This window comes from Natrix helvetica (genome assembly GCF_964273705.1).
Source record: "Natrix helvetica genome assembly, chromosome: 7".
Taxonomy (NCBI): Eukaryota; Metazoa; Chordata; class Lepidosauria; order Squamata; family Natricidae; genus Natrix; species Natrix helvetica.
In genome coordinates, this window is record NC_138558.1 from 8,436,085 (window position 1) to 8,457,796 (window position 21,712).

The following is a 21,712-nucleotide window of genomic DNA, read 5'->3' on the forward strand; positions in this document are numbered from 1 at the left end:
TATACATATATGGGATAAAGAGTAAATACAGATTTAGCAGCTAAAAACTCCTGTTTTCTTCTCCGTATGCAATGCAGTTTTATTAGCAACATATTGAAGAATCTCTAAAGAGTGGTGCGTTGGCCTAGAGGTGGAGCTCTCGCTGTGAGTTTGATCCTAGATATTTCTCTCTGGGAATTTATCTGCCGAACAAAACTCCGCATTGGCGACAGGAAGGGCATCTGGCCAGTCAACACACTTGCTCCATTCAGTTGCCCAGATTCCGCCCCGCAAGGGATTATGGGGTCATTAAAAGGAGATGATATTGAAGAGTCTCTTAGGATTATAATTGGGTGAGCCATTACACCATTGGGAAATGCACCCCCATGCGGTATTGGAATACAGGTAGTCCTTGACTTACAACAGTTCATTTAGTGACCGTTCAAAGTTACAACGGCACTGAAAATAAGTAACTGGTTTTCACACCTACGTCCGTTTCAGCATCCCCATGGTCATGTGATCAAAATTCAGACGCTTGGCAACGGGTTCACATTTATGACGGTTGCAGTGTCTCAGGATCACATGATCCCCTTTGGCAACTTTCCGACAAGCAAAGTCAACAGGGAACAACTGGGTTACTCACTTAACAATTGCAGTGATTCACTTAACAACGGTGGGAAGAAAAGATGCAAAGTGGGACAAAAGCCACTTAACCGCTCCCTTGCTTAGCCGCAGAAAGGTGGTCGTAAGTCGAGGCCTCTCCTGGAAATGCAGTTGTGTTGCAAGGGTGCTCATTGTGCAATCATATTCCTGTTACCGTATTTTTCGGAGTATAAGATGCACCTTTCCACCACCACCCTAAAAGAGCGTGGAAATGTCGGGGCGTCTTATATACTGAATACAGCCATTTTTGGCCTTCCCCCAGCCCCCAGCAGCCCTCTGCAGGCTTCAACAAGGCTGGGGCAAGGCAGAAATGGGGGCCTTTTTGCTTTGGCCCAGCACTGCTGAAGCCTGCAGAGGGCTGCTGGGGGCTGAGGGAAGGCCAAAACTTTTTTTTCTTACTTACCTCTTAGAAATCTTGGTGGGGCTTATACACCGGTGCGTCTTATACTCCGAAAAATACGGTAGCTCATAACCTCAAGTTGTATAGCAAGGGCTACCTGGCTTAATTTATATCTATTATAAGAGCCACGGTGGTGCAGTGGTTAGAGTGCAGTACTGCAGGCTACTTCTGCCGCCTGCTGGCTGTCAGCACTTTGGCAGATCGAATCTCACCAGGCTGAAGGTTGACTCAGCTTTCCATCCTTCCGAGGTGGGTCAAATGAGGACCCGGATTGTTGGGGGGCAAGAGGCTGACTCTGTAAACCGCTTAGAGAGCGCTGTAAAGCACTGTGAAGCGGCATGTAAATGCTATTGCTATTTTCCTTCCTCCCCTCCCTCCTAGTGGTTAGAATGCAGTATTGTAGGCTAACTCTGCCCACTGCCAGGAGTTCGATCCTGACCGACTGGCTCAAGGTTGACTCAGCCTCCCATCCTTCCGAGGTCAATAAAATAAGGAGCCAGATTGTTGGGGGCAATAGGCTGACTCTGTAAACCACTTAGAACGGGCTGTAAACCCTATTAAGTGGTATATAAGTCTAAGGGTTATTGGTATTCAATCTAATATCCATTCTCCTTGTCTGCCGAACCTTCCTTGGGGCATGACATTCCCAATAGCATCCCAATTAAACAATCTTATTTTGCTCTTAAGATAGTTAGGAGAATTAATCCCCGGGGGTTTTCGCATCCGACCCAACAACTTTATTCCTTCAATTTTCAGATCTAGACTGAGAATACAGGTAATTATATGCTTGGGAGGCTCACTCAAATCCACAGGCTTTCCTTAAGCGGCAATAAAGCCGTTGCACCAAAGTGAAGGCCAGATTTAATCTCACCTGGATCCTAAATATTTCAGCTGGTTTCCTTGCCTTTCATCATTCTCAAAACGAACAGAGAAAAGATCGTTTCTCTTTTTTTGCGAAGTTCAGAAAAGTCCCCGGAGATCAAGAAAGAGGACAAGCCAATTGCTGGATGTGTATTTGTGTTTCTGGTTTTTCCAGCAGAAATTTTAGGTGTTTAATATTTTACCTAGTAGGCAGAAGTGAGTCAGGGAAGATGATATCTAGATGCAGTGATATATTTTTTTGCAGATAGATATAGATATAGATATGGATGGATGGATGGATGGATGGATAGATATAGATAGAGATAGATAGATAGATAGATAGATAGATAGATAGATAGATAGATAGATGATAGATAGATAGATAGATAGATAGATAGATAGATAGATAGATGATAGATAGATAGATAGATGATAGATGATAGATAGATAGATAGATAATTATCAAGCATAGGAGACAAAAACAGAAGCAAGAGACTGGTCTTTTTCTGTCTGTGAGCACAGAGGCAATTCAGTTTTTCTTCCTCTTCCTTCTGTCCACTCGAGTGCAACTAGTCCTCAACTTATGACCACAATGGAGCCCAAAATTCCCATGTCACATGTTCAAAATTCAGGCACTCAGCAAGTGACTTGGGAAGGTTGCAAATGACAAACGCACGACCCCCCCCCCCAAGGACATTGGAACCATTGTTAAACATGCCAGTTGTCAAAATGCCCAGACACTATTTGCTGAAGTTCTCTTTTACAAAACAATGTGGCTTTTTAATTTGCTTTCAACTTCCCATCTCTTCTCCTTAAGGATTTCCAGGTGGAAGACAGTAACCAAATCTCTCATTTTATGAAAGATCCTTTCTATGTACTGGGTGCTACAAGCAGGTAAGCGTGTTTGTATGGGGGTTGGTGTGTGTGTGTGTGTGTGTGTTGCAAGCATGTTAAATGCCTAGAAATGTTATTTCCAAAATCTACAGCTGTAAAAGTCAGTAAGCTTGCTCCGTACGTCATTCAGTCTCCATTGCACGGAGCCTTTTCTTCAACGAAAGAGCTCCGTGGAATTCTAAAGACTCATCAACCAAATTGGGCTAGTTTTCATTTCTCATAAAAAGGAAGGAAAGAAGGAAGAGGGAGGGAGGGAGGGAGGGAAAGAGAGAGAAAAAGAAAGAAGGAAGGAAGGCAAGGAAGGAAGGAAAGAAAGGGAGGGAGGGAGCAAAAGAAGAAAGAGGGAAGGATGAAAGAAAGAGAGGGAAAGAAAGAAAGAAAGAAAGAAAGAAAGAAAGAAAGAAAGAAAGAAAGGAAAAAGATAGAAGCAAGGAAGGGGAGAGAGAAAGAAGGAAAGCAGGAAGAAAGGAAAAGAAAGAGAAGGAGGGAGGGAAAGAGAAAGAAGGGAGGGAGGGAGGGAGGGAAGAAAGGGAGGGAGGGAAAGAAGGGAGGGAAGAAAGAAAAAAGAAAGAAAGAGGGGGTGGGAGGGAAAGAGAGAAAGAAAGAAGGAAGGCAGGGAAGGACGGAAAGAAAGGGAGGGAGGGAAAGAAGAAAGAAAGGGAAGGAAGAAAGAAAAAAGGATGGAAGCAAGGAAGGGGAGAGAGAAATAAGGGAGAAAGAGAAAGGAAAAGAAAGAGGGAGGGAGGGAAAGAGAGAGAAAGATAGAAGGAAAGAAAGGGAGGGAGAAAGGGAAAGAAGAAAGGGAAGGAAGGATGAAAGAAAGGAAGAAAGAGGGAAAGAAAGAAAAAAGAAAAGGAGGGAAGGAAAGAAAGGGAGGGAAGAAAAGAAGAAAGAGGAAGAAAGAAGGAAGGAAGGATAATTAGGGCTAAGAGAGCATTCAAAGAGATGCTTTTCAAATTGCATCAGGTTGAGTGAAAGGCTAGTTTGGCCGTTAGGATTCCTTCCAAAATGTCCCAGTCGCCTCCACTGCCACAAACTCCCTCGAATGCTTTACTTCCTCCGCAGCCTCACAGCGACTTCCAGCCAATCCCCAAACTTAGCCTGTGCTAAGCCTTGCAGACTTCACAGCTGCTTCGACATTCAGAGGGAGGGCAGGTTGCTTTGGGAGAGGATCTCCCTTTGGATGCTTTGCATACCCCGCATAATCACTGCTCCAGAGGGCAGGGAAATCATATGAGAACTATTTCAGAATGTCATGTACTAACCTAACACATTTGTGTCATGTTCCCTAACCGTTGTGGCCCGCCAGCGGAGTTGGCAGCAGATTCGGACAGTGAGGAGGTTGGGGAGGAACATGGGCCAGTCCTGGAGTCTGGAGAAGGCTCGGACGAGGGCTCTGCGTCGGAGGCAGAGAGGGGGCCGAGGCCATCTGGCAGTGATCATTGCTTACGGACCTAGACAGCAGTGAGGCAGAGGAACAGCTGGAGACTGTTCCCAGTGTGCGCATGCGCAGAGCTGCCAGAAGAACAACTCAGAAATCAGGGTCGACTTGGGAGTAAAGCAGGCATGTCCAAAGTGCGGCCCGGGGGCCAAATGTGGCCCTTTTTCAAATTTCAAGCGGCCCGCAGCCTCTTCTCCCCACTGGAGTTATTTGTTTAGTCTTTCATAAAATACCGTATTTTTCGAAGTATAAAGATGCATCTTTTTCCCCTCAAAAAAGAGGCTAAAAATCTGGGTGCATCTTATACACTGAATACAGCATTTTTTGCCTCCCAAAACTCTGCCCCCTTCACCAAAATGGCTGTGCATAGCCTTTAGGAGGTTTTCAGAGTGCTCCTGGGGGCTGTGGAGGGCATAAATGAGCAAAAAACGGGCCATTTTTTGCTCAACTTTGCCCCCCCCCCCAGCCCCCAGGAGCACTCTAGAAGCCTCTTAAAGGCTATTCATGCCCTTTTAAAAAAAGGCCCATTTTCGTGGGAGAGTGCAAAAACTTTTTTAATTTGCCTCTTCAAAATCTTGGTGCGTCTTATACTCCGAAAAATACGGTAGTTAATTCGCATTTAATGTTAAGGGTTCAAAGAATGTCAGGCTGAATGATCGGCCCCACACATTTTTACCTCACCAAATCTGGCCCTCCTCGCAAAAAGTTTGGACACCCCTGGAGTAAAGTCACAAATGGAAGATCTAACCCTAACCCTCATCCGAGCCTCCCCCAGACTCCAGGACTGGCCCGTGTTCCTCCCCAACCTCCTCACTGTCCAAATCCGCTTGCAGCTCCACCGGCGGGCCACAACACTACCAGGCAGACTTTGGTCTACTAACTTCCCTTATGATAGTCACCTCCGTGGTTATTTTTACAAAATTATTCCTGCCTGAATTGGGGGAGGGTGGAGGGGTGGGTCGGAATGCTTTTTTCCCCTCGACTCTTTTTAATTTATTTCCCTTTGAGAAAACTCTCGTTTTCTCGCTCTCTCCTAGGTCATTCGGCAATAGCAAACGAGGTCACCTCGAGAAATCGGCATTCACCCAATACCGTCCTCATCACAGCAGTGAGAATGTGGGTAGCACAGCGCCCAACGCAGAGAGACAGAAGGTCTCTGATATTCTCCGACATCACAGCCGGACATCGGCCTTTGTCTCCCCTTGCCCGGATACGAAGGAGAAGCATTCCGATGCCAAGCAAGGCTTCAGGCGGGTGGCTCCTTCCAAAACCAGCTATTCCTCCCGTAGTCCGGCATCCTCCACCCCGACTCTTTCCGACTTTCCCGCTGCCGGGGACAACCCAGTGACGAGGTGGCCGCCCAGAGCTGACAAGGAAGAGCACAACAAAGCTCAGAGCCAGATCCTGGAAAGTGTCCATCAGCCAAGCAAGGAGCCAGCAGAAGGAACCACAATGTGGAGGAGCAAGTCTACTCCATCTCAACGGCAACCCTCAGCTAAAATGAAATGGGCCAGAGAGAACCACCTTCCAAAGAGCTCCACCTCTGCTCAAACAACTGGCCAGAAGGTTTTCCAACAGTGGCATGGGATCCCCTCAAAGAATAGTTCTTTCTCGGAGCCGGAATCTCTCTCTGGTCAAGGAAGGTTCTCCCTGCGCATCTCCGAAACCTACCCTCAGATCTCCCCACCACCGTTCTGTCGAGAGGAAGACGATGATGATGTCTTCCTCCAAGAAGCTCAGACTCATCCTATGGGTGCTCTATCAGACTATCCACCTCTTCCGGAGAGTCCCGTTGACAACTTAGAAGAATTTCCGTCGCCGCCCCCAAGTGTGGCATTTGAAGAGGACAATCCAGCATCGGACAGCTCTATAAGTCTTGCAGACGAGAAGATAACGAGGTATTGGACATTACAGTGATTTTGCCCGTTCTTTCTACTCGGTTGGGTGGAAGGTGGGGTCCTTGGTGCTCTCTGAGCTTGATCTGTTTTGTTGCAGACGTTTCATTACCCAACTAGGTAACATCATCAGTGCTAGAAGGGAGTGGGGTTTGTTCTCTTTTTATATATTAGTGGCTAATCCTGTCAGCATTGGTGGGACCGTTCTTGGTGGTTCCTTGATGGTTTTTTTTACTGTTGGCTTGTTTATCATGAGATTCAAAAGCAACCAAGAAAACATCCAAGCACAGACAGCAATAAGCACCCGACAGCTCCACCCTGAGTTACAAATATTCTCTTGCATAGAATATTTTTGATACCTTTTGAGGACAACTGTTCTTTACATGCTTAAATATTTGTTCATTATTCATGAATAGGAATAGGAGTGGAGTGGAATGGGATAGGATACAAAGGGATGTGGAATTGAATAGAAAATAGGATAGGATAGGATAGGATAGGATAGGATAGGATAGGATAGAAAGGGATATGGAATGGAATAGGAATAGGATAGGATAGGATAGGATAGGATAGGATAAAAAGGGATAAGGAATGGAATAGAAAATAGGATAGTATAGTATATGATAGCATAGAAAGGGATACAGAATGGAATAGAAAAAAGGATAGGATAGGATAGGATAGGATAGAAAGGGATATGGAATGGAATAGAAATAGGATAGGATAGGATATGGAATGGAATTGAATAGAACATAGGATAGGATAGGATAGGATAGGATAGGATAGGATAGGATAGAAAGGGATATGGAATAGGAATAGGATAGGATAGGATAGTATATGATAGCATAGAAAGGGATACAGAATGGAATAGAAAAAAGGATAGGATAGGATAGGATAGAAAGGGATATGGAATGGAATAAGGATAGGATAGGATAGGATAGGATAGAATAGAAAGGGATGTGGAATGGAATAGAAATAGGATAGGATAGGATAGGATATGGAATGGAATTGAATAGAAAAAAGGATAGGATAGGATAGGATAGGATAGGATAGAAAGGGATATGGAATGGAATAGAAATAGGATAGGATAGGATATGGAATGGAATTGAATAGAACATAGGATAGGATAGGATAGGATAGGATAGAAAGGGATATGGAATAGGAATAGGATAGGATAGGATAGTATATGATAGCATAGAAAGGGATACAGAATGGAATAGAAAAAAGGATAGGATAGGATAGGATAGGATAGAAAGGGATATGGAATGGAATAAGGATAGGATAGGATAGAATAGAAAGGGATGTGGAATGGAATAGAAATAGGATAGGATAGGATAGGATATGGAATGGAATTGAATAGAACATAGGATAGGATAGGATAGGATAGGATAGAAAGGGATATGGAATGGAATAGGAATAGGATAGGATAGGATAGGATAGGATAGGATAAAAAGGGATAAGGAATGGAATAGAAAATAGGATAGGATAGTATATGATAGCATAGAAAGGGATACAGAATGGAATAGAAAAAAGGATAGGATAGGATAGGATAGAAAGGGATATGGAATGGAATAAGGATAGGATAGGATAGGATAGAATAGAAAGGGATGTGGAATGGAATAGAAATAGGATAGGATAGGATAGGATATGGAATGGAATTGAATAGAAAAAAGGATAGGATAGGATAGGATAGGATAGGATAGGATAGGATAGAAAGGGATATGGAATGGAATAGAAATAGGATAGGATAGGATATGGAATGGAATTGAATAGAACATAGGATAGGATAGGATAGGATAGGATAGAAAGGGATATGGAATAGGAATAGGATAGGATAGGATAGTATATGATAGCATAGAAAGGGATACAGAATGGAATAGAAAAAAGGATAGGATAGGATAGGATAGGATAGAAAGGGATATGGAATGGAATAAGGATAGGATAGGATAGAATAGAAAGGGATGTGGAATGGAATAGAAATAGGATAGGATAGGATAGGATATGGAATGGAATTGAATAGAACATAGGATAGGATAGGATAGGATAGGATAGGATAGAAAGGGATATGGAATGGAATAGGAATAGGATAGGATAGGATAGGATAGGATAAAAAGGGATAAGGAATGGAATAGAAAATAGGATAGGATAGTATATGATAGCATAGAAAGGGATACAGAATGGAATAGAAAAAAGGATAGGATAGGATAGGATAGGATAGAAAGGGATATGGAATGGAATAGAAATAGGATAGGATAGGATATGGAATGGAATTGAATAGAACATAGGATAGGATAGGATAGGATAGGATAGAAAGGGATATGGAATAGGAATAGGATAGGATAGGATAGTATATGATAGCATAGAAAGGGATACAGAATGGAATAGAAAAAAGGATAGGATAGGATAGGATAGAAAGGGATATGGAATGGAATAAGGATAGGATAGGATAGGATAGAATAGAAAGGGATGTGGAATGGAATAGAAATAGGATAGGATAGGATAGGATATGGAATGGAATTGAATAGAAAAAAGGATAGGATAGGATAGGATAGGATAGGATAGGATAGGATAGGATAGAAAGGGATATGGAATGGAATAGAAATAGGATAGGATAGGATATGGAATGGAATTGAATAGAACATAGGATAGGATAGGATAGGATAGGATAGAAAGGGATATGGAATAGGAATAGGATAGGATAGGATAGTATATGATAGCATAGAAAGGGATACAGAATGGAATAGAAAAAAGGATAGGATAGGATAGGATAGGATAGAAAAGGATATGGAATGGAATAAGGATAGGATAGGATAGAATAGAAAGGGATGTGGAATGGAATAGAAATAGGATAGGATAGGATAGGATATGGAATGGAATTGAATAGAACATAGGATAGGATAGGATAGGATAGGATAGGATAGGATAGGATAGAAAGGGATATGGAATGGAATAGGAATAGGATAGGATAGGATAGGATAGGATAGGATAAAAAGGGATAAGGAATGGAATAGAAAATAGGATAGGATAGTATATGATAGCATAGAAAGGGATACAGAATGGAATAGAAAAAAGGATAGGATAGGATAGGATAGGATAGAAAGGGATATGGAATGGAATAGAAATAGGATAGGATAGGATATGGAATGGAATTGAATAGAACATAGGATAGGATAGGATAGGATAGGATAGAAAGGGATATGGAATAGGAATAGGATAGGATAGGATAGTATATGATAGCATAGAAAGGGATACAGAATGGAATAGAAAAAAGGATAGGATAGGATAGGATAGAAAGGGATATGGAATGGAATAAGGATAGGATAGGATAGAATAGAAAGGGATGTGGAATGGAATAGAAATAGGATAGGATAGGATAGGATATGGAATGGAATTGAATAGAAAAAAGGATAGGATAGGATAGGATAGGATAGGATAGGATAGGATAGAAAGGGATATGGAATGGAATAGAAATAGGATAGGATAGGATATGGAATGGAATTGAATAGAACATAGGATAGGATAGGATAGGATAGAAAGGGATATGGAATAGGAATAGGATAGGATAGGATAGTATATGATAGCATAGAAAGGGATACAGAATGGAATAGAAAAAAGGATAGGATAGGATAGGATAGAAAGGGATATGGAATGGAATAAGGATAGGATAGGATAGAATAGAAAGGGATGTGGAATGGAATAGAAATAGGATAGGATAGGATAGGATATGGAATGGAATTGAATAGAACATAGGATAGGATAGGATAGGATAGGATAGAAAGGGATATGGAATGGAATAGGAATAGGATAGGATAAGATAGGTTGGGATACGGAATGGAATAGAAAATAGGATAGGATAGGATAAAAAGGGATACGGAATGGAATAGAAAATAGGATAGGATAGCATAGCATAGAAAGGGATACAGAATGGAATAGAAAAAAGGATAGGATAGGATAGAAAGGGATATGGAATGGAATAAGGATAGGATAGGATAGAATAGAAAGGGATGTGGAATGGAATAGAAATAGGATAGGATAGGATATGGAATGGAATTGAATAGAACATAGGATAGGATAGGATAGGATAGAATAGGATAGGATAGGAAGGGATATGGAATGGAATAGGAATAGGATAGGATAAGATAGGTTGGGATACGGAATGGAATAGAAAATAGGATAGGATAGGATAAAAAGGGATATGGAATGGAATAGAAATAAGATAGGATAGGATAGGATAGGATAGGATAAAAAGGGATACGGAATGGAATAGAAATAGGATAGTATAGGATTGCATAGAAAGGGATACGGAATGGAATAGAAAATAGGATAGGATAGGATATGATAGCATAGAAAGGGATATGGAATGGAATAAGGATATGATAGGATAGAATAGAAAGGGATATGGAATGGAATAGAAATAAATGACAATAAGAAGATACTAGACTGTGCAGAAATGGATAGATTGACATTCAAAATTAAGCAGAAAGAAGACACAGAATCCTACCAAACATGGAATCTATTTTACCAGTGGATGGAAAAATGACAATAATGTCATTTTGACAATCTTAGCTTACGTTGGGAAATCCAGTGGTTCAGTGGCTAAGACGCTGAGCTTGTCGATTAGAAAGGTCGGCAGTTTGAATCCTTAGCGCCGCGTGACAGAGCGAGCTCCCGTTACTTGTCCCAGTTTCTGCCAACCGAGCAGTTCAAAAGCACGTAAAAAGTGCAAGTAGGAAAATGGGGACCACCTTTGGTGGGAAGGTAACAGCGTTCCATGCACCTTCAGCGTTGAGTCATGCTGGCCACATGACCACAAAGATGTCTTCGGACAGCACTGGCTCTTCGGCTTTGAAATGGAGATGAGCACCGCCCCCTGGAGTCAGGAATGATTAGCACATATGTGCGAGGGGAATCGTTACCTTTATCTTATGTTAATGCAGCCATACCAGAGGTGGTATTCAGCAGGTTCTGACCAGTTCTGGAGAACCGGTAGCGGACATTTTGAGTAGTTCGGAGAAGCGGTAAATGCCACCTCTGACTGGCCCCGCCCCCATCTATTCTCTGACTCCCTAGTCCCAGCTGATTGGAAGGAAATGGGGATTTTGTAGTAACCTTCCCCTGCCACGCCCATGAAACCACGCCCGCCATGCCATGCCCACCAAGCCATGCCTACAGAAACAGTAGTAAAAATGTTTGAATCCCACCACTGAGCCATACCACATGAGTAAATATTCTTAAACCTAAGACAGTACTGTGGTTGTTAGGTTGTGTAAAACCAGGGGTGAAAGCAGGTTTTGACAGGTTCTGGAGAACCGGTAGCGGAAATTTTGACTAGTTCGGAGAACCAGCAAATACCACTTCTGGCTGGCCACGCCCCCATCTATTCTCTGCCTCCTGAGTCCCAGCTGATGGGGAGGGAATGGAGGTTTTGCAGTATTCTTCCCCTGCCACAGCCACCAAGCCACGACCACAGAACCGATAGCAAAAAAAATTGCATTTCATGTAAAACTGTGTTGTTTTTTCCTGCCCCGTATGAACAGGAACCTCAAAGCTTTCTCCAGGGACTTCACCGTGAGAGAGAAACCAGGACCAGACTTCCTCAGGGCCAACATTTCTCCATCCTTTGGATCTTCAGAACCCAAAGCCACCGGAGTCCCTCCATCTCTGGAAGCGCAAGAGCGCCATGCTGCCGCGGAAGGAACGGTTGAGAAGGAACCTTCTCAAGAAGCCGCAACAGCAAACGAGGAATCCGAAAAGAAGGAGTTGCGTCTCAAGAAGAGTAAAAGGAAAGAGAAGACGCGGGAGGATCTGAAGGAAGAGTCCCTGGCTAAGGAAATTGTGCACCAAGACAAGTCGCTTTCGAGCATCCTGGATCCCGATTCGAAGATGAAGACCACGATGGATCTCATGGAGGGGATTTTCCCCCAAGGCTCCAGGGGGCTTAAAGAAAGTGCAAAGAAGAGAATAATGCAGAAAAGGATAAAGGATTCTGCCAGTAATTTCTCTCCAGCCGGCAACAAGTAAGTTTCTTTTTAAGTTTTTATATTCTCCATCCCAGAATAACAAAAAGGGAAGGGATCTTGGAGGTCTTCTAGTCCAACCCCCTCAGACAGGAAACACTAAAGACTAGGGTTTTATCCTACGATGTCAACAGAGCTTGCTCAGTTTTGACTCCCTTTAGAACCACGATTTTTGTTTTACAACCGTGGCATTCACTTAATGACATCCGGGATGTAAAAATGGGCTCAGTCACATGCCAATCTGCTTTATGATCATCATGACTTAACTATAATGGGCAGATTGGATTACGGTTGTAAGTCAAGGACCATCTTGGACTATTTATAAAGCATATGATATAGCGGGTATTGGCTGAACCAGTAGTAGCGGCAGCGGGAGGCGCTGCCCACGCGCCCGGACGCCATAATGCCCACCTTACCATGCCCACTTTTGAGACTTCTAAAAATTGAAGTTCCTAGCTGGAAGGTTGACCAGCTGAGGTTTAACTTTCAAAGCAGTACATGAGCAGGAAGAAAAACTCATCCCTCGCCCAGCCATACCGGTGGTGGAACATATATTAATGGTCATAAGAAGAGCAAAAATATATTCCCGCGCTCCTTGTTTATATACGTCTTCTGAACTGCGTTTAGGAACGGCGAGAAGGAAGCTGCTATGATGATGCCAGTCGCCTGCCCAACGTACTACAGTGTGTCTGTTCCCAAAGCTGAGCTTTTGAATAAAATCAAGAATTTGCCTGAAGAAGCAGGTGGGGAGGAAGAGCAGGGGGACGTCAATGAGAAGAAGGTAAGTTTTGCGCATGTCCGGTGCGGAAGGGACAGGTATATTCATAAGCAGAGCTGTGGGAAACCGAAGAGGTCCGTGGGATCAGGGATTTCCACTGAAATGACAAAAGGAGCATACCATTGTTGGGTGTCGCCCACTTAGTCACATGACCAACCAGCCACACCCACCCATTCACGTGACCGTCAAGCCACACCCACAGGATATAAGCTCCACCTTTTCACAATGCTTGCACAAAAGGGACAGGGCCTGTGCTGCACGGGTGAAATGCTATTTGCTATTTGACCTACCTTGAAAAACTAGGGTGTCTCAACCTCAGCAACTTTTAAGATGCGTGGACTTCAACTCCCAGAATCCCCCAGCCAGCAGTGTGGTTCTAAGCCACCAATCATAAGCCGAGGACGACCTCTTACGTTGTTTTGTTGTATCCCTTCTACGTAGATGCTCGCCCTGAACTATTATCTCCATTTCTTACTTAACATCCTAGTCATTAACGATTTGTCGTACATTAAAATACTAATTTAATCATAATTGTTATTATTAGGTCAATCTGATTTTATTTCTTTGACCAGCTAAGTTCTGTTCTGTAGTTTGCATAGATGGGTGGGTGGGTGGGGGGATGGATAGATATAGATATAAATATAGATATAGATGATATAGATATAGATGGATATTGATAAATAGATGATATAGATAATAGAAGACAGACAGACATGGATGGATGGATAAATAGATGATAGATAGATAGATAGATAGATAGATAGATAGATAGATAGATAGATAGATAGATAGATAGACAGACAGACAGACAGACAGACAGACAGACAGACAGACAGACATAAATAGATGATATAGATAATAGAAGACAGACAGACATGGACGGATGGACGGATGGATAGAGATAGATAGATAGACAGACAGACATAGATAAATAGATGATATAGATAACAAGACAGACAGACATGGATGGACAGACAGACATACAGTCAGATAGATAGATGATATAGATAATAGAAGACAGACAGACATGGATGGACGGACAGACAGACAGATAGTCAGATAGATAGATGATATAGAAAATAGAAGACAGACATGGTTGGATGGATGGACGGGTGAATAAATAGAGATGGATGGATGGGCAGATGGAGGGAGGGAGACAGGCAGGCAGGCAAGCATGGATGGAGAAGAGAGAGGGAGGGAGAAAAGGAGATAACATACATATGGTGAGAGAGAGAGAGCTCACGCGTGGCCTGTGACTTTGCTTCCCAGTGGTGACTGATTTGCGTCTCATTTACCAGGCTGAGCTCATTCAGAGCTTGACCCACAAACTGGAGATTCTGAAGGAAGCCAAGGAGAGCCTCCTAGCGGACATCAAGCTGAACAACACCTTGGGAGAGGAAGTGGAGGCCCTGATCAGCGCCCTGTGCAAGCCCAATGAGTTTGACAAGTACCGGATGTTCATTGGCGACCTGGATAAGGTGGTCAGCCTCCTCCTTTCCCTCTCGGGGCGCCTGGCTCGGGTGGAGAATGTTCTCAGCAGCCTCGGCGAAGATGCGGATAAACAAGAATGGGTAGGGCGATTTTCCACCTCCGAACATGGGGAGTCCTCGACTTATGACCACAGTTGAGCCTCTAAAATTTCCTGCGGCTGAGCAAGATGGTTGTTAAATGAGTTTGGCCCCCATTTCACAGCCTTTCTTGCCACTGTCATTAAGCGAATCACTGTGCTTGTTACGTTAGCACGGTGGTTAAGTGAATCTGGCTTCCCCATCGACTTTGCTTGTCAGGAGGTGGCAAAAGGAGTCATCACGTGACTCCAGGACGCTGCCAGTCTTGAACTGGCAGAGTCCTTGCAAACCCTACTCCCTTCTAGCACTGATGATGTTACCTAGTTGGGTAGTGAGATGTCCGTGAGAAAAGTTTCAAGCTGAAAGGAGCCCCAAGGATGCTAGACGTCCTTGCATGGGGGCGCCTTGAGACGAAAGAGGACCATGTTCAGTGCAGCTCCCTCTCATTCAAGGACCCTCATACCCAAGCCAGCTTCTGATTTCCTTCCCACGGAGGAGATAGCGTCGTACTGTCCATCTCTACCCACTGCCCACTGAAATCCCCTTGCGTATGCTCTGACCTAGGCTTCCCAAAAGCCCAAAACCGACTCCTCATCCCGATAAAGCCCCTTTTATTTAGTTTAAAGGGAATTCCTCTCCCGCAAAGTTCGGGCCAACAATCCTTCAAGAGATTTCGCATCTACAGACCTTGATCAGGGTTGGAGAGCTGCCAGGCCGATATCTTCCAAACGCCACTCTGTAGCGGGCAATACTTGGCAAGAAGTCAGGAACAGATCTTCACCCGAATGAATTGAACTCATTGTCTCCTGCAAACTCCACTCCCCTTTTGCTCCTCTTTTATTCCCTATGGGAGGGGCCATTCATCCTTATTCCCAAGTCGACCCCTGTTCTTTAGCTGTTCCCTTCATCTGGCAATTCTGCGCATGCGCACACTGGGAACAGGCTCCAGCTGTTCCTCTGCCTCACTGATGTCTGACTCTGAAGGCAGCTGATAACTGTTAGACAGCCCTGGCCCCCTCTCTGCCTCTGAAGCAGAGCCCTCATCAGTGCCTTCCCCAGACTCCAGGACTGGTCCATTTTCAGGGGTGAAATCCTCCTGGTTCGGCCGGGTTCTGCCAAACTGCTAGGGACAGTTGCCCCTGGTTCTGTGAACCGGTAGTAAAAAAAAAAGCTGTGAGCTGGACGATCGTGGGAAGTTCTTTTTCTTTTTCTTTTTAAAGCATTTTTTCCCTGCCTATTCACCTGAACCAGCAGAGGAAAAAAATGCTTTAAAAAGTGAAAGAAAGTTGGCCACACCCACCCAGTCACATGACACACACACACCGCCAAGCCACGCCCACAGAACTAGTGGGCAAAAAAAAAAAATAGATTTTTCACCACTGCCCATGTTCCTCCCCATCCTCCTCACTGTCCAAGTCTGCTACCAGATCCGTTGGCGGGCCACAAAAACATAGGGCCATGATGGCGAACCTATGGCACACGAGCAGTGGTGGGTTACAGGCGGTACGCCCTGATATGGGTGAACCGGAGCCTGCCCTGAGCACCGGGTACCGTTCTGGTACGGTGCTCCGGAGGGCCCACCCGTCCACCTGAGCTCCTTACCTGTCCTTTAAGGGCATGCGAGGCGTTGTCCTATCAGCTCCAGTGTGGTTTTCTGCCTTGATTTTTGGCTGTTTTTTGCCCTCCAGAGGCTTCCCTGAAGCCTCCGCAGGGCAAAAAAATGGCCCAACGCGCAAACTGGAAGTTCAGGAACAGACTTCCGGTTTGCATGTTGGTCCGTTTTTCACCCTCCCCAGGCTCCTAGAAAGCCTCTGCAGCCTGGGGAGGGCGAAAAACGGAGCTACCGGGCCCACCGGAAGTCAGAAAACGGGCCTCTGTAGGGCCTCCTGGGGGTGGGGGAGGCCGTTTTCACCCTCCCCAGGCTCCAAGAAAGCCATGCGTGGGGCAGCAGGGGGGAAGGCACAGCAGGGGCATTAAATGGTAGGGAAGGGAGGGCACGCAAGTGCACGCAATAGCTTTCGTGCGCATGCTTTTGGCACTTGAGGCGAAAAAGATTCACCATCCCTTGCCTAGGGCTTCTGTTCCGGATATCTCCGGTCGCTACAGGAACCCCCATCCTGCCAGGGCTACCATATTGAACCTTTCCGTTGTCACTTTTCTTCTTCTCTCTCCTATTTTCCTCTCCCAGGTGTCTCTGAACGAAAAGCGTAAGATGTTAGCAGGCCAGCATGAAGACGCCCGTGAGTTGAAGGAAAACCTGGACCGCCGAGAACGAGTGGTCTTGGACATCCTGTGCAGCTACCTCTCGGAGGATCAGCTCCAGGATTACCAACACTTTGTGAAGATGAAATCGGGGCTGCTTATCGAACAGCGGGAGCTGGACGACAAGATCAAACTCGGGCAGGAACAACTGAAGTGCCTCTTGGAGAGCCTCCCCACCGAATTCTTCCTCGAGAGCAACATGGCCGCCGAGCCTCCCGCCATCCCGAGGACCAACGCCGAGAACAGATCTACCCCGTCTTTCCTCTGACCTCCTCCCGATGAAGCTCACCTTAAAACGAACAAATACCTGGCATTTATTTAATCAGAGACAAAGGGTTTAACTTTCGAAATCGGAGGCGGATTTTGTTTTTTTTCTCTTTAATGAACGTAGGGAACTCAAACCAGCCACGAAGACTTGACGTTCCTTTTTTTATTTTTTTTGTCCCCGCCAAAGGCGCTTTTTCAAAAAGGCGGCTGGATTTTGTTTTTGTTTTTCTGAAGAGGTTTCGCTTCTTCTCCAAGGAGCTTCTTCAGTTCTGACTCAAGAAGCGGCTTGGATGAGAAGCGAAAGATCTTCAAGGAAAAACCAAGTCCAGCTGCCGTTTTGGGGGGGAAAAGCGCCTTTGATCCAACCATGATCTGGAGGATTGAGAAGCTCCCTAGACTATTTTACATTATTTTTCCCTTCTATCTGCAATCACAGCAAATCTATCTGGAGCCCACGAGAAAAGTCTGTGTTCTAATGGGCTCAAAATGACCCAGGAAGGAATGCCTTGTGACCTAGGAAGGACATTCGCTTCCGACCGTTCTGAGTTCACGTCGGGCCCATTAAGGGGAGCGACCCTCTCCGAGCTCCAGATTAAATTATGAAGGATCTACAATAATGAAGCCTTAATTAAAATATCAATGAGCTCCCTGCTGTGTCTTGAACAATATTTATATTTTTTAAAGCTACGAGATGGAATTCTGTAAAGATTTTGTACATACACGCTACTTACTAACCGGTTGTTTTGATTCTACTTCAACATTGCGGGGGGGGTAGGGTATGGTTTTAATTTTTAATTTGTGTGTGTTTGTGTTTGTGTGTGTGTTTGCTTAACAGCAACAAAAAGAAGCACCTCCCCCACCCCACATAGGGGAGGGAGGGGCAACACCATATTTTGGAGCAGCTGTGTGGATGATGCTTAAAGAACAGACCGAAAAAGCATTGGGATTCCTCGTTCGCACAACTATTAACGCGCAATGAGTTAACTTTGTGCTTATCGACTCAAAAATGGGACGCAGCTGAAGTTCCACGTTGGCAAAAGGAAAGAAATTGGAAGCTCTCAGTTTTACGGTGGATGAGGAATCCCCCATTTTGGCGTCGTGGGCCAGGAGTTACGCGCTTACAACCATCAGGACTAACTTCTCCCAGGTTTTGCAGATCCGTTCACACATCTCTGCGCAGCTGGTGCGCAGGGGAGACCTCTCTGCCCATTTTTCTCCTCCCTCTATGCTCAGCAGGATCCTGTGAGGTTGGTGAGCAAGATGCATATGCCTAGAGTGTCTCTCCGCCTACCATGCACCAGGCAGGCGAAGCGGGTGAGGTGGGAGAAACTCCCCCATTGAACCTTTGCTGAAGGTAACCCATAAGGGACTCGGGAATGTTTTTTGCACAACAAAACACTGTCTTCCAAGACTGCGGTGTGAGACCCAACCCAACCCAGCACTTGTGCGAACCCTACAACTCAGGAGTCGGCATGACACAGAAGCTTCTTCCTACATTTTCCCGCGTGACTCTTAAAAAAACAACAACAATAAAATTCGTAACACGCGCCCACCTGCAAAGGGTCGGAGAATTTCTCGAGGTGTTTTTTTTTTAAAAAAAAACTTTTTTCCTCCAAATCTCTCTCTTTATTTATAGATTTTTTTTAAAAGAACAAAACAAAATCGTTGTTTTTAAACACCTAACCTCTTTGGCTTGAGCTGCCCGTAAAAAAACGATCCAGAACTAAGATAACGTAGCACAAGAGTTGGACGGATGGAGTTGACAGTCACACAGCCAACGGGATTTTTCCCCCCGCCCCCCCCTCTTCTTCTTAGTTCAAATCTGAAGGATTTCTTCCTAATTTATTCCAGCCGAGAAGTCATTTTCTGAATTTCTATATTTTGTATGCGCTCGGAGTCCTCGCTCTACAAGGCTCTACGTCGCTGTAGATTTCAGGGCTTCCCAATGTTGGCCCCCTTTAAAGACCCGTGGACTTCAACTCCCAGAATTCCCCCAGCCAGCAGAGGAGTTGAAGCCCACGCGTCTCGAAAGTGGCCACGGTTGGGAAACCTAGATCAGGGGGGTCTCCCAAACTTGGCAAACTTTAAGACTGGTGGGGGCTTCCAAATTCCCAGAATCCCTCCCGTCAGCGATCTTGGCTGCAGAATTCCGGGAGTTGAAGTCCACAAGTCTTTAAAGCCATTTTGGAGAGCCCTGCTTGAGATGAATTCAAGGGTATGCGATAATCTCTATAAAGCGGCATCTGTTGCTGAAAGCTTTATGCTGGGCTATGACTGTAATAAAAAAAAAAGTGATGAAGATGAGGATGATAAAACAGATATTCCTACTAAATGATCCGTGGGGGAGGGGGGAATTCTCCGCGCCCCCCCCCCTTGGAAATCTTTCACCTCAACCTCAACTGATTCCTCCTGCCTGCCCTTTTTAAGGACTTTTAGACCTCAAAAAAAAAAAAAAACAGGTGGAGGAAAAGCTTTTAAAATGGCAAAGGAAAGGGAGGGGTGTAAAAAGAAAGAATGAGAAAGAAGAAGGAGGCAACGCCCTCCTTTATTGAGGTCTGTGAGCAGAAAACAGGATCCCTGTCTCTGTTTCAGAATGTGTAGTTTCACTGAAGTTAAAATGACTTTAAAAAATGGAATATATTTTAAGAGCGTTAATTCTGGATACTTTTATTTTTATAACGCCTATGTAAGAAGAGTCTCAATGTTATAAAGCAGTTAGTCTCTCATTTTTCTTTCTTTCAAAAAAAAACCCCCAGATTGTCCCTTGTTTGGGTTTGCACACTGCATTAAACCATGGTTTATTTAACCCCAGGTGGCTTGCTAAACCACAGCAACATGCTCCATACGTAATCATGCCACAAGCGATGGTTTATAAACCACAGGGGTTAAATTTATGCAATACCTAAGGCCAATAACGGATTACATTAAGGTGTACTGTAACGTGTGAACCTGGTTGATATATTTTCATATATATATATATATATATATATATATATATATATATATATATATATATATATATATGTATATGTATATGTATATGTATATGTATATATATATGTATGTATATATGTATGTATATATGTATGTATTTGTGTTACAACCCCTGGTATGCCCAAATATGGGAGGGAACTCACTACTCCCCCTTTCTGTCTTATCGGCTCACTGCAGGAGACCATCCAGGCAGAAAACCATATTTTTAATGTTGCCTTTTTATATTTGTGTTATATTTGTGCTGATATTTATTTATCAGCACAAATACAACACACACACACACACACACACACGTGTATATATATATATATATATATATATATATATATATATAGTGAAGCCTGTTGACACCAAGAATCATGTTACGATGGCTAAAGATATGCAAGTTCAACATTTGGCCAAATACAGAGAGTCACTGTGGGATACTCTGTGCTTGCTTGCAGATGTTTCATTACCAAACTACGTAACATCATCAATGCTGGTTAAGAATGGGGTCGGTTTATATGCAGTCACTCACTCCGTTAATGTTATACCAAGAGTGTTTACATATTTGTATATAAACAGAGAACAAACCCACTCCTTATAGCACAGATGATGTTATCTAGTTGGGCAATGAAACGTCTGCGAGAAAACAGAGAAGCTCAGAGAGCACCAAGGACCCCACAGTTCAACCCTGAGTAACAAATATTTTATGTTATGAGTACAGAGATACCACTGGCATCAGACGCATTCAGTAGAAGCTACTATAATGATGACACTGATTGCATACTACGCTTCTTTGGCACGATGACATGATGCATCTGATGTCATTGGCATGTACCCCACACACCCATAATTGGGAAGTTCTCAGGTCTATAGGGATGGTATACACGTGTCCCCCATCCCTATCATGGTGGCCAAATTGTTTGATTTTATTTTACACCCGTAGCTCACCAAAACCTGTCACTTAAGACGGAGAAACTAGATTTGCACCTGTCTGCTTCTTTTTTTAAAAAATGGACCATACAACTCAAGTGATGAAATGCTTCCATCTGGTGCTACCTTCATGTCTAACTACTACATATCCAGATTTGATGTGCTGCTGCTTCAATCTTTTTAGAAGAGGTCATTCCATTGCTTCGTCAATGACCTGATCCATCAGTCATGAATGCCTTGCTTGTTCCATCATTCTTTGTAGTACAAAACACCAATTGGCTAAGCTCATGCTACAAACCAAAGTTAAAATCCTGGTTTACAAATCAGTGGCTAGCTAGGTTGACAGATGCGTTAACCCAAAATCAAGCCAACTGTGTTACAGCTTAACACTATGTAAATTACCCAATCGAGCATTCGCAAGATTAGTCTTTCTCCACAATTCGGAATTCCCAGCGAGTTGTTGGACACGGACATAGGATAGATAATTGTTCCATTTTATTGACATCAAGCAAGACTGAACAATTGCAAATTAGCTATAACCAAGGAATGAGTCAGGAGTCGCCAAACATGGAAACTTTAAGACTTGTGGACTTCAACTCCCAGAATTCTTCAGCCAGCAGGTCCACAAGTCTTAAAGTTGTCAGATTTGGAGACTCCTTGAAATAAATAAATCCACCACATAGGCAGCACAAGTGTCTGCAGTAGCGCAGGGCCCAATTTGCATCATTTCAAACAGTGTTTTCTCAACTTTGCGAAACTTTTAAGGCGTGTTGGACTTCGACTC

General features: G+C 44.0%; 1 protein-coding gene across 6 annotated transcripts in view; it reads left to right on the forward strand.

Annotated features, from left to right (window-relative positions):
* SHROOM3 (shroom family member 3) overlaps positions 1-18,762 on the forward strand; it is a 191,286-nt gene extending 172,524 nt beyond the window's left edge. For all 6 annotated transcript variants that reach the window (XM_081960338.1, XM_081960339.1, XM_081960340.1 and 3 more), the window contains 6 exons: positions 2,721-2,797; positions 5,276-6,136; positions 11,665-12,144; positions 12,772-12,925; positions 14,221-14,493; positions 16,679-18,762. In XM_081960338.1, coding sequence (XP_081816464.1) covers positions 2,721-2,797; positions 5,276-6,136; positions 11,665-12,144; positions 12,772-12,925; positions 14,221-14,493; positions 16,679-17,020 — 2,187 coding nt within the window. In that variant the 3' untranslated portion in view covers positions 17,021-18,762. The remainder of the gene's footprint in view (positions 1-2,720; positions 2,798-5,275; positions 6,137-11,664; positions 12,145-12,771; positions 12,926-14,220; positions 14,494-16,678) is intronic.
* The last annotated feature ends 2,950 nt before the right edge of the window (positions 18,763-21,712 follow it).